This window comes from Bufo gargarizans, chromosome 3, assembly GCF_014858855.1.
Source record: "Bufo gargarizans isolate SCDJY-AF-19 chromosome 3, ASM1485885v1, whole genome shotgun sequence".
Lineage (NCBI taxonomy): Eukaryota > Metazoa > Chordata > Amphibia > Anura > Bufonidae > Bufo > Bufo gargarizans.
Genome location: NC_058082.1, coordinates 311,035,217 through 311,048,622, shown reverse-complemented (window position 1 = coordinate 311,048,622; position 13,406 = coordinate 311,035,217). Strand labels below are relative to the sequence as shown.

The 13,406-nt window shown below is 45.3% G+C and overlaps 1 protein-coding gene across 3 annotated transcripts in view; it reads left to right on the top strand.

The window, feature by feature from the left end:
* The window catches only part of CLIC4 (chloride intracellular channel 4), a 101,656-nt gene extending 88,495 nt beyond the window's left edge, over window positions 1-13,161 (top strand). For all 3 annotated transcript variants that reach the window (XM_044286886.1, XM_044286885.1, XM_044286887.1), the window contains exons 5-6: window positions 9,866-10,047; window positions 10,135-13,161. In XM_044286886.1, the coding sequence (XP_044142821.1) occupies window positions 9,866-10,047; window positions 10,135-10,299 (347 nt within the window). In that variant the 3' untranslated portion in view covers window positions 10,300-13,161. The remainder of the gene's footprint in view (window positions 1-9,865; window positions 10,048-10,134) is intronic.
* The last annotated feature ends 245 nt before the right edge of the window (window positions 13,162-13,406 follow it).

Sequence of the window (13,406 nt, the reverse complement as noted above, 5' to 3'; positions counted from 1 at the left end):
CTTTCATTCTCCGGGTCAGTACGATTACCACGATAACAAATATGTATAGTTTTTCTTGTGTTATAATTTAAAAAAATAATTAACTTTTTTGAAGAAAAATGAATTTTTCCTTTGCATCACCATATCTTGACCCCCATAATTTTATTTTTATGTACACAGAGCTGTATTAGGGCTAATCTGTACTTTTTTATTGATACCATTTTGAGGTTTTTTTTTTATTTTTATTTTTTTTGTCGCCTTGGGTGACAATAACTAGCAATTATTTGAATGCCCATAGTCTTTATTGATGGGTAAACATTCATCAGTAAAGACTTCTTTTGCACTATACCGATACAAGCCTGCCACCTGGTGGCCTGTATTGGTTTATTCATCTAATTGACATGAAAAATCACTGAAATAAGATAATAATGCACTTAGTAAAGTAGATGCAAGCATGATATATGGACAAAGTCCTCACTCTGATATGATAAAATCTGAGACATATAGCCAATATATTTTAATCAAAACACTTTGTATATCATACCGTATGTTTTTTTTTTTTTTTTTTTTTTTTTTTTTTTTTCTGTGATTTTAATTGACCCGGAAGCCTGCTTGAGGCTTCGGTCAATTAGCGTAGGGTAACAGACTCCGTGATCTCTGCCGGGGAGCGATGTGAGCGGACTGGAAGCGCGCGACTTCCGGTTCCGCTCTGCGCAGATGGGTGGTAGATTCTGAAACACTCCTGCACAGGGCACGTTTCACAGTGGTAAACGGTGTCTTTCCTTAACCCTCTTTTGTGACACACTCTGCATCTTTTTTGGGTCCGTCCCTTCCTTGCTGTCTGGGGGACTTGACCTGGAAAATGTTGCCCTGATACAACACCGGCACCATGACTTCCTGAAGTACTGGGACCCTCCCTGGCCTGGCTTTGAAAAATTAGGCCCTTGATAACTACCTCTTGGCACTAAAGGAAAGTTCCTGTGTGGTCTGTAGATTGAATCAGCACGTACACATTGCCATCTGTAGAATGTGTACGGCCAGCTTTTTGTACCACACTTTTTTTTTTTTTTTTTTTTTCCACGTGGCCTTGCATTTGTAGGGCTTCAGATCTTGATTCCCCCCCCCCCCCCAAATGTTCCTGTTGTAATCAAGGATGCTAACTGGTTTGGGGGTAGTGGTTGTGGTACCACGTACAGGGGCAGGGGAGCTGGTGTTAGTGTGAATGTTGGTCAGTACAAGGACGTCCCTCTCGTCCTTATGCTTAACCACCAGCATGTTATGAAGGAGAGCCCTACTTTAACCCATTCTCAGTGGTTGCCCCCTTCCAGGGATCTAGGGATGCCTCTCTGATTTTTGTGCACTGTGCCACAAGCCACAGTACCTCTTACAGTTAGGGACCTGAATAGTGGTATGCTGGTATAATTATCCACATAGAGGTGGTAACCCTTATCTAGCAGTGGGTGCAGTAAGTCCCACACGATCTTCCCACTAACTCCTAGAATAGGGGGAATTCTGGGGGTTCTATCTGGGAATCTTTCCCTTCGTAAATGCTGAACTTGTGGGTGTACCCGGAGCTACTCTCACAAAGTTTGTATATTTTTATGCCATACCTTGCCTGTTTGCTAGGCAGGTACTGGCGGAATCTAATCCTCCCTTTGAACAGTATAAGGGACTCATCTACACATTTGTTTCTGGGTTGTACACCTCAGCAAACTTGGTGCTGAAGAGGTCAATGACAGGCCTAACTTTGAACAGACGGACAAATGTTTGGTGGGCACTGTGCATTGTCATTGTAGCAGGGTGGATTTGATTTAAACCGAACTGATTTAAATCACTAGTCAGTAAGGCTTGATTTAAATCATAGTTTTCTACATAGACGAATTCTTGCTGGTATAACTTATAATATTCAAGTAGATTTTTAGAATCACTTTTCATATTAGTTTGATTAGGTTGATTCTGTATTCATAGGTTTGTAGAAGTTAGGATTAAGGTCTTTCTCAACTCCTGTTCATGTTATAACATTTTTGCTGTGAAGAGGCATGTGATCTCTGCTGAGTCAAATTCAGTTTTGAGAACTGCAAAAGTAAACCAAGCATCTGTGATAATATCTTGTAGGCAGAGAAACTGCCCAATAATCTTACAAAAACCTCTGGAAGAGCATGACATTGTGAATGGAATTTATTTACCGCAAAGATTACACATATAGAAACATAGAATGTGTCAGCAGATAAGAACCATTTGGCCCATCTAGTCTGCCCAATATACTGAATACTATGAAAAGCCCCTATCTTATATAAAGGATGGCCTTATGCCTACCCCATGCATGCTTAAAGAGGACCTTTCACTAGTATACAAACTAAAAACTAACTATGCCTGGGCGCCGCTCCATTCGCCCAGTATAGGCTCCGGTGTTTCAGCTCCGTCTGTTGTACTGGACTGTGGTGTGTGTTTTTTTTTTTTTTTTTTTTTTTTTTTTTTTTTTTTTTTTTTTGTAGGAGGCGTGTCCCTTGCTGCAGTGCTGGCCAATCGCAGCGCACAGCTCATAGCCTGGCTATGAGCTGTGTGCTGCGATTGGCCAGTGCTGCAGCAAGGGACACGCCGTCTACAAAAAATCAGTCCAGTACAACAGACGGAGCTGAGACACCGGAGCCTATACCGGGCGAACGGAGGGGCGCCCAGGCATACTAGTAAATGCAGGGGGACCCCTGGGCGCCGCTCTGCCCACTGGTATAGTTAGTTTTTAGTTTGTATACTAGTGAAAGGTCCTCTTTAAACTCCTTCACTGTATTTGCAGCTACCACTTCTGCAGGAAAGCTATTCCATGCATCCACTACTCTCTCAGTAAAGTAATACTTCCTGATATTACTTTTAAACCTTTGCCCCTCTAATTTAGAACTATGTCCTCTTGTAGCAGTTTTTCTTCTTTTAAATATTCTCTCCTCTTTTACCTTGTTGATTCCCTTTATGTCTTTAAAAGTTTCTATCATATCCCCTCTGTCTCGTCTTTCTTCCAAGCTATACATGTTAAGGTCCTTTAATCTTTCCTGGTAAGTTCTATCCTGCAATCCATGTACCGGTTTAGTAGCTCTTCTCTGAACTCTCTCCAAAGTATCAATATCCTTCTGGAGATATGGTCTCCAGTACTGAGCACAATACTCCAAATGAGGTCTCACTAGTGCTCTGTAGAGCAGCATGAGCACCTCCCTCTTTCTACTAGTAATGCCTCTCCCTATACACCCAAGCATTCTGCTAGCATTTCCTGTTATGCTATGACATTGTCTGCCTACCTTTTTAAGTCTTCAGAAATAATGACCCCTAAATCCCTTTCCTCAGATACTGAGGTTAGGACTGTACCACTGAATTTATATTCTGCTTTTGGGTTTTTACGCCCCAGGTGCATTATCTTGCACTTATCAACATTAAATTTTAGTTGCCAGATTTTTGACTATTCCTCAAGTTTTCCTAAATCCTTTTCCATTCGGTGTATCCCTCCAGGAACATCAACCCTGTTACAAATCTTTGTGTCATCAGCAAAAAGACTCACCTTACCACCGAGGCCTTCTGCAATTTCACTGATAAAGATATTAAACAATATGGGTCCCAGAACAGATCCCTTAGGTACCCCATTGGTAACAAGACCATGGTCTGAATATACTCCATTGACTACAACCCTCTGTCTGTCCCTCAGCCACTGCCTAATCCATTCAACTATTTGGGAGTCCACTTACAGCCTTATTCTAAATTATTATTTTTTTGTTTAAATCATTGAGTTTTTTCCCTACCCTGATTTCTGTGAAGCCCGCACTATCTATCTGAATTCCTGAGTTCCCCCACAAACAGGAATTTGGGGCTGATAATTCTCAGTGGGTGGGGTCCATGTGGACTCACTCTGGGGGGGCTGCATAGCACTTTCCTGGTCCCCCGTGGAGTGCCAGCCCCAGCCTTCCTGGCGCCTGAGGGCAGTCGGCCCGCGCTGCTGCTCCCAAGTAGTCTTCCGCATGAAGGGGCGCCCCACCCCTCGTGGTGGGGGGCCGCCTGCTCTCATCAGCAGGTTGGGAGGGTTCATGTTCAGGACGCATGGGCTCTAGAAATTGTAACGTCAGGTTACAAAATAGAATTCGCGTCCAGACCGCCGGAACGTTCCCCCCCCCCCCCCCCCACTCCTCTCGCGATCCGGCCCGAGCCTCGAACTTCTTGATGGCAGTTTCTTCCCTTCTGGACCGGGGTGTTATTACCCCAGTTCCCCCAGAGGAACAGGGCACAGGTTTCTATTCAAACCTGTTCGTGGTCCCAAAGAAGGAGTGGTCTGTGCGTCCGATCCTGGATCTGAAGCTGCTCGATAAGTTACTGCGGGTGCGGAGGTTTCGAATAGAGTCCCTCTGCTCCATTATTGTTTCTCTTCTTCCAGGGGAGTTCCTTGCGTCTGTAGACATTTAGGACGCCTATCTGCATGTCCCTATGGCAGAATCTCGCCAATGATTCCTGTGCTTCACCATTGGTGGGCGGCACTATCAGTTTGTCGCCCTTCCTTTCGGGTTAGCGACCGCCCCTCAGGATCTTGGTAAAGACCCACCAGGGGCATTCCTTTGCTGCCCTACCTGGATGATATCCTGATAAAGGCCCCCTCGCTTCCGCAGGCCAAGGACAGCGTCCGGATCACTGTTCAGACTCTGGAACAGTTCGGCTGGCTGATCAACTTCTCAAAATCCTCTCTCCTCCATTCCCAGGAAGGAGATCTTCTGGGAAGGGTTTTGGATACCTTGGCCGCCAAAGTGTTTCTTCCAGTCTCCAAATCCTCCCAGATCCAGGGGGTAGTGTCTCACCTGCTGCGCTCCCCGTGTCTCTCCATCCGGGAGTGCATGCGGGTCCTGGGTCTTATGGTAGCCTCTTTCGAGGCCGTACCATATGCCCAGTTTTACACTCGTTCGCTGCAACCTCTCATGGTCTGGACGCTCGCATCCGCCTGTCGCAGCTGGTTTGGGCAGCTCTTCCTTGGTGGCTGTCCCCTATGAACCTGACGTCGGGAAGATCTTTCCTCCCGTTCTCCCGCACGGTTTAGGGGGTTTGGTCGGCGGCGGAATCTCGCCTCCTGACCAATATCCTGGAGCTGAAAGCGATTTTTCACTCCCTCTCCTTGCCAGCTGCCCGGTGAGGATTCAGTCGGACAATGCCACGGCTGTGGCTTACATCAACCATCAAGGTGGGAACCGCAGCCGGGTGGTGATGCAGGAGGTGAGGAGAATTCTGCTGTTGGCAGAGTCTCACGTTCCGGTGTTGTCAGCGGTATACATTCCGGGAGTCGACAACTGGACAGCAAACTTTCTAAGCCGCAATAAGGTGGATCCAGGCGAGTGGTCTCTGCATCCGGATGTATTCGAAGACGTCTGCCGCCGGTGGGGCCGTCCGGATGTGGACTTGATGGCGTCCAGGCTCAACAACAAGCTCCTGGTGTTCCTGGGTCGCTCCTGGGATCCGAAGGCGTACGGGGTGGACACGCTGGTGTCTCCGTGGCAGGACTTCAGCCTCCTCTGTCTTCCCTCCACGTCCTCTGTTGCCGAAGGTTCTACGCAAGATCGAGGCGGAAGGGATTCCGACAGTTCTCATCGCCCCGGATTGGCCTCGCCACGCATGGTTCTCGGACGTGGCTCGGATGCTGGCGAACGCCCCATGGCCTCTTCCCTACAGAGAAGATCTACTGTCTCAAGGCCCGCTCTTCCACCGGAATTTAGTCACTTCGTTTAACGGCGTCCTGAAGAGGGGGTTCTCGGATTTGGTGGTTAGCACCATGATCAGAGCAAGGAAGTCGGCTTTCTCATGGATTTACTATCTTACCTGGAAGGCTTTCTTTGCCTTTTGTGAGAACTCTGGTTTCCCTCTCCTTCGTTTTTCCATCCTGATGGTGCTCTCATTTCTTCAGTCCGGCCTCGAGATGGGACTGTCGCTGAGCTCCCTGAAGGGTCAAGTTTCGGCTCTGGCCGTCTTTTTTCAGAGGCCCCTTGCTCTCCTGGGTCCTGTGAGGACTTTCCTGCAGGGGGTGGCGCATTCGGTCCCTCCGTACGTCCCCCCTCTACCTCCTTGGGATCTCAACTTGGTCCTGCGCGCCCTCCAAATGGCCCCCTTCAAGCCTCAGAGGGAAGTCTCCCTGACCTTTCTCTTCTTTGTGGCCATAACTTCCATCAGGCGGGTATCGGAGCTGGCCAGGAGCCTTTTCTGTTTTTTTCACCAGGATAAGGTGGTGCTCCATCTGGTTCCCTCCTTTTTGGCCAACGTGGTCACCCCCTTCCACCTTAACGAGGATCTTGTCCTGCCCTATTTTTGTCCTTCTCCAACAAACCCCAAGGAATGCGCTCTCCATTCCCTGGATGTCGTCAGGGCCCTGAAGGTGTATCTGACGGCTACCGCTTCCGTCAGCCGTTCAGATTCTCTTTGTGATTCCTGAGGGACCTCGTAAGGGTCTGGCGGCCTCAAAGGTCACTGTGGTGCGATGGATCTGCTCGACTATCGACGTGGCTATCGCACTTGTGGCAGGGTTCCCCCAACTCGGATTACCGCTCACTCCACTAGGGTGGTGGGAGCTTCCTGGGCAAGGCGCAATCGTGCCTATGCGTCTCAGCTGTGTAAGGCGGCCACCTGGTCGTCCTTGCATACCTTTACGAAGTTTTATCAGTTGCATTAGCTGGCTTCGGCTGATGCTGTCTTTGGCCGTAGGGTTTTGCAGGCTGTGGTTCCTGTTTGACCGTTGGACGTTCCTCCTGGCGGTGCTGATGGTTTTTTCCCACCCCATGGACTGCTTTGGGATGTCCCATGGTCTGTGTCCCCCAATGGAATGTACGAGGGGGGACACAGCTCCCACCCATTCTGCCTGTTGCAGGAGGGGTTCAGTTCTGTTTGTGGTTGGGCTTCATGGTCTTTGGTCCGATGGCTTCCATAATTTTTTTTCTTCTTTTCTCCTTCTACTGCTTTTGCAACGCCTGAGTTCCTCCTGGTGGAGCATGGGGTTATAGCCCGAGGAGGAGGAGCTCTCTTTTGTATTTGCATAGAGTCCCTCCTAGTAATGCCTCTAAGCCAGGCATGTCCAAACTGCGGCCCTCCAGCTGTTGGAAAACTACAACTCCCAGCATGCTCTAATAGCTGTAAGCTATCCAGGCATGCTAGGAGTTGTAGTTTTGGAACAGCTGGAGGGCCGCAGTTTGGACATGCCTGCTTTAAGCTATACCCATGGTCTGTGTACCCCAATGGAAAAGACGAGAGAGATTTTGCAGGAGAGTTTCACAAAAAATCTCCTTATTGCGATACTCGATACAATTCGATACCACACAAAAAAAAACAACTCCAAAAAAAGCTGGGTATCCTGCATTTTATGGAACATCCACCCTATAATTGAACAGTCCTATCCTATTTTGGGGGGGACAAGGTGACAAAAAAATATTTTTGTCTTTGAAGGCATTCACAGCATAGGCTGTCCTGTGCATAGTACACACCGCAGCAGGGAGCTGAATATGGCAGCCAGGACTTCAGTAGTGTCCTGACTGCCATGGTAACCGATCGGAGCCCCGTGATTACACTGCTGAGGCTCCGATCAGAGGCTGCCACTGCCGCCAATGAGAGAAGGTGAGGGGACTCTGTGGCCACTGGCACCAATGATTTTAATACTGGGGAGTAGGGGAGGGAGCACTGCACCACCAATGATGGTTAATGTTTAATACAAATACAGCCGGCGGCAGAAACACATTGCCGTCACCCTACCTCTGACAGGGAGCTGCGATCAGCGGCTGTTAACCCCTCAGGTGCCGGGAATGTGTTTCTGCTGCCGGCTCGATTAGTAATGTATTAAACGTTAGTTATCATAGGTGTCTCATGGAGAGACTGCTTCCTTTTTTACCTGGCTGCTGAGGGAAGCGCGATCCATGTTCTCTGATACTAGGCTGTGCAGTAGCACAGCCTAGTATCGATTTAAAAGGCAAATTCTGGTATCGTATCGATACTGGGACAAAAGTATTGATTGGGTATCAAATTCCATACCCAAACAAACCCTAGTTGTTCATTGGATTGTTTAAGACTGGCATCTAAAATGCTGGTCTTAATAAATGTGCCCCATAGTGTATTTCTCTTAGACTCCAATGCTAAGGCATGGGATCGATGAGAAAAGCAATTTGATTGCTTGTCATTAGTTAGCTTTTCTCATAGATCCCATGCCTTAGCATTGGAGTCTAAGAGAAATACACTATGGGGCACCTTTTATTAAGACCAACATTTCTTAATAAGCCCTATAGCTGGCGGTGGATCTGCCACAGTTATGTAGAGGTGCCTGCCTCTCCATAACTTTGGCGCATACAGCGCCCGTTATAAATGTAACACTGCTTCCTAGTTAATCTTGCATTTAGTTTCAAAAGTCATTTATTTGGATTTTAGCGTCAGAAAGTAAATGACTAAGCAAAAAGAATCATAATACATTTGGTATCATAAAGTGTAGTTAAAAAAAAAAAATCATGGATCAAAACCTAAGTAAAGGGGAAAATCTAGTAACATTTCAAGAATCAATTAAAGAAATAAACATTGGAGTATAGTGGGGATTGTAAATAATCAGTTAATAAAATAACATTTTACTCTTACATTTAGACCTTTGCCTAAAGCAGGCATAGAAAATTAGGCATATGAGAGGCCTGCTGGCCTGTCCCCCTCCCCACAGCCACTTTTTTTTTTATTTTTTTTAGACCTGACGTGAGCGGGAAAAAAGTTGCAGATTCTGCTGCACCATGGCATGCAATAGAATCAGTTCCAGGTATATGCCACAATAGTGGTGTATTTATGCTCATAAACGACCCCCTGCCACAGGCAGGTTCTCCATAGGAAGTAGTGTGCGGCAGCCTTGTATCACTCAGGAATACAGAGGCTTCTACCCACACTCTGGCTCCCCCAATCCTTGCTAGTGTGTGTGTGTGTTTTTAATTTTTTTCCTCCACACATTTGATCACCGCATTAGAGGGGTTAAATGTATGGGATCGATGTTATCGTTGAATAGCTTTCATTCAGTTTGGTTCTAGTAGTGTTGGACCCCCACATTCTTATTCAAAAAGCTGTTTTACTACTGGAAAATTGAGACGACTTATTTATATTACAATAATTCTTAAAGCGAGTCAGCTCAGACTCATTCCCCCCCCCCCCCCCAAACTAGAGTAATTGGTGTATAGTATAAATGTTGCCAAGTCCAGTGTAAGTTTTATCTTCCTACTCCCTTGCGTTCTGACGCTGTGCTCCTACAAACCAGGAGTGAAATGCATTGAGAGGACTCCAGTGCTTCTGCCCATAATAGACTGCTGATGTGTGTCAGAATGCAAGCGAGTATGAAGATAGAAATTACATAATTGGACTAGCCACCTTGTACAATATACACCACTTACTCTAATTTGGGGGGGTGTTTTGGGCAGATTCCCTTTAATATTAGCAAGTGACTGTTTGTTATTAAAGGTGTTGTCTGGCTGGTGGAATTGTTTTTGAAAGGGTCAGAATGGCTTAAAAAATGAAAACTGCCTCACTAATACCCTGCTGATCCTGTTTTGATGCTTACCTGGTCTCTGGCCGGTCTCTGCTCCCTGGTCTGTCTCAATGCAGGAATTGTGACCACTGAATCAGTAGCTGAGGCAGGTCTCCGCCTCTGACAGTGACTGGCAGGATGGTCACATATTTTGTGTCGAGAGGGACAAGTAAGAGGAGACCCGGCAAGTTTCCAAACAGGTGAGATATTACGGCTTTTTTTTTTTTTCTTTTTCTTTTTTGTTTTTGTTCTAATCAAATAAAATTGGCAAAACCTTCAAAGGTGACATCTACGAGCTGTCAAGTGGAAATTTGTATTTGCGTTTCTGATTTTTCTGATTTTGCTTTGCAGCTCTAGAAAGAGGGTTGCTGAAAACTCTGCAGAAGCTTGATGAGTACCTGAACTCGCCCTTACCTGATGAAATCGATGAGAATAGTATTGAAGATGTTGCAGTTTCTAACCGGAAATTCTTAGATGGCGATGACATGACTTTAGCGGATTGCAACCTCTTGCCAAAGCTTCATATAGTAAAGGTGTGTAAAAGGAATCGCATTGGAGTGAGAAGAGAGTTTGGTTCACTTTCCAGATAACCTATTCTATTTGTTTCACTGTTTGTACAGGTGGTGACCAAAAAATACAGAGACTTCGATATCCCTAAATTAATGACTGGGATCTGGAGATATCTGAGCAGCGCATACAGCAGAGACGAATTCATCAACACTTGTCCATGTGACCGAGAGATAGAAATTGCATATGCAGATGTAGCCAAAAGGCTCACCAAGTGAACTGTGCTTTCTAACCAAACGGGGCCTTAATCCACAAGTTTTTTTTAGTAGAGTCTCATGGGAAAAAATATTCCTGCCCCCCTCAAAAAAAAAAAAAAAAAAATATAATTTTGTTTTCTGAAATTTAATAACGGTGCAAAACAATGCCCGAAGTAAGCGGTATAAATCTACTTTTTCATTTATTTCCCATTTAGTGCAAAATGTATTTGTTGTGATCTGAGTTATTAGGTTGCAAAAATTAAAACTGGTTGCCAACTATAGTACGGAACTAATGCAGCCCCCTTAAAAGGGTTGTCTCCTTTGGATAATTATGGCATGTTCACAACGCCTAATTGGCTATTTTAGGAATTCCCTTAGAAGCGAATGCAGAGAGCCACGCATGTGCGGTTACCTCTCCATTCAAAGCGGTGCGAGGCGTAGATAGGAGTGGGTGGTCGAGATGGAACCCGCACCTGTCAAGCATTTGTCACTTGTGGATTCGCCATTAATGGTCAGATGGAAATACCCCTTTAATACTTTCAAAGGCTCTTGATTCAAAGTGACCTAGTTAGGGTTACTCTATATATTTCTGTGCAATCCTCTAGCCCTCAGTCACTAACCGTCTATACAGATGAGTTTCTGTGCCATACTAGTTCTCATCTTTTACATCCTTTTATTAGTAACAATGTGCCATCATGACATAGTAATATCTAAACCTCAGATATTGGATTTTGTGCAACTAGAAATATATTTATCCCTTTAAGTAAGAGTATATATTGTTTCATATTGTACAGTTTATAAAGATATAATATTTTAGGTTTGCAATAATTAAGGCCACCATAATGAAGATCTTGTATACCCATGACCTGATGTGGCAACAGGTCTCAAAATATTCTCCCTTAAAGGGGTTATCCCATAACTACAACTTATCCCCTATCCACAGGATCCTGGGGATCTGACTGCTGGGTCCCCTGCCAATCACTAGAATAGGTGCTTGTGTTTCCCTGATTTAAAACGGCACCACACATGCAAGTGTGTCCACCCGTCCACCCCCCCCCCCCCCCCCGCCTATCAAGTTTAAGTAACAGCGTATATAGACAAGTGCTTGTACTTGGCTATCTCAGGCAGTCCCATATAGTTGAATGGAGGAGTGGACACACTTGCATGTGTGGTGCTGCTTTCAGACGGGAAACACACTGCCCCATTCTAGTGATTGGTAGAGGCTCCAGCAGTTGGGCCCCCCCCCCCCCCCCCCTCCCGATTAGTCACTTATCCCCTATTCTGTGGATAGGGGAGAAGTTGTTATAGGACAACCTTTTTAAATGTTGCTGAGCTGCATTACCAGGTGCAGCCACATGAAAATGTGTTCTTTTAATGGGACTTTACAGCGGAACTGTCATGAACAAGTAGCCACTTGTCCCACTGAAATCCACACTCTAGCAGCTAGTTTGTGGTAACGCCACTGCATATGGGGTTGGATGAGGAGTAGTGGAAAGTATTCTTGGTATATTCCCAGTTTTAATCCTGCATCTACAGAACCAAAACGCCAGCTACTTGGCTATAGTTGGCCAGACTTTCATTTGATTGAGCTGTTAGACCATTTTCATGAACGTTTGATGGATACCTTGGGTTTTGACCAAAAATTCATATCCCTGATCAAAAAAAACAAAAGGAGATTTAATTTAGAAAGTGTAGAAGATGCAGTCTTTGATAGTAGAGCCTCCATATGTACCCTTATTGATGGAGCTGATGACACCAAAATGCCAAGATAATTGACACTCCATCTGGGTGACTGCCTACTGCCTGTATGGAGAAATGGAAAGTAGAGGATCCAATACATAAAGCTTTAGATGCAGCTACACAGCACATGTAATGTGTTATCATGCTGACAAATCTCCTCACCAGAATGGTTTGTTATCCTGGATTCAGGGGAGGTGTGTATATTGGTATCAGTGGGGGTTACAGAATCTACCGAATAAGACAATTTGGCTCTTTCCATAAATCTCATTTATTTCAATCAAGACTGATCTCTCAAGAGTGGTCCACCTCAACTCGGGGCAAAAACTGGTGGTTTGTCTTGGATCCGTTGGGGGGGAGCCTTTTGACCAGGCCTTCAACAATTTTTTGTATTTTATATAATCTCCCATTGCCATGGGTTAAATATATATCAGTGCTTGTCCATAAAGAACACGTGTGTAGAGATGTTTTATGCTTGAAATTATTTTCCCTCTATGACAAATCAAAATAACTGAATAATTGTAATTTTCCTAAGCAGATTAATCTATACGCTACCAACCAACGAGGATCAGCAGAGAATGTTTTTACGCAGGTCTGATGCAATAGATTTCTACTGTAGATGAGCAGACTATTGGCACGAACACTCATTATTGGTTGCATCATCCAAATAATATGCAAGTCTTTGGCCATATCTAGCAGTAGGTACTAAACCTCCAGTCTAGTTAATGCGAACCTGTCGCCATGAAAATGCAGTACAGTCTGCAGACAGCATGTTATAGAGCAGTAGTAGCTGAGCAGGTTGATGTATAGTTCTATGGGAAAAGATGCAGTAAAATTTATATATTTAATCCTGTTGTGTTTTTTTTTTTTTTTGTTTGTTTTTTTTGTGTTTAATGCACAGGGGTCATGTGACAGTCCTACTCGGTGATTGACAGCCTGCCCTGTATGTGTTGTCACGCAAAATTAGCTGTTAATCGCTGATAAGGCCACCCATATGACTCCTATGCATAAAAAGGGTATAGGTATATTTCATCTATTTAATTTAATGCTTGTGTGTGTTGCTAAAAGATATCGACAGTATCCCCCATAATGGTGACCTCTACAGCACCCGCCCCTTTAACAGTAAACTCCACAGTTCCCTACCCTTAACACTGACACCCCCCCCCCCTCTCCCAGTGCCCTGCAACTTTAAAATGGGACCTCCACAGCACTCCATCCCCTTAACTTTGACCTTCACAGCAGCCTGCCCCTTTAACAGTGAGTTTACTACCTTGACAGTGACCGCCCATTTAACAGTGACCGCCACGGCGAACTGCCCCTTTAATGCCAGGGCTACACAACGACATGTCACGCAACATTGTCTCAACAACTTTTTATAATGATAGGCTATG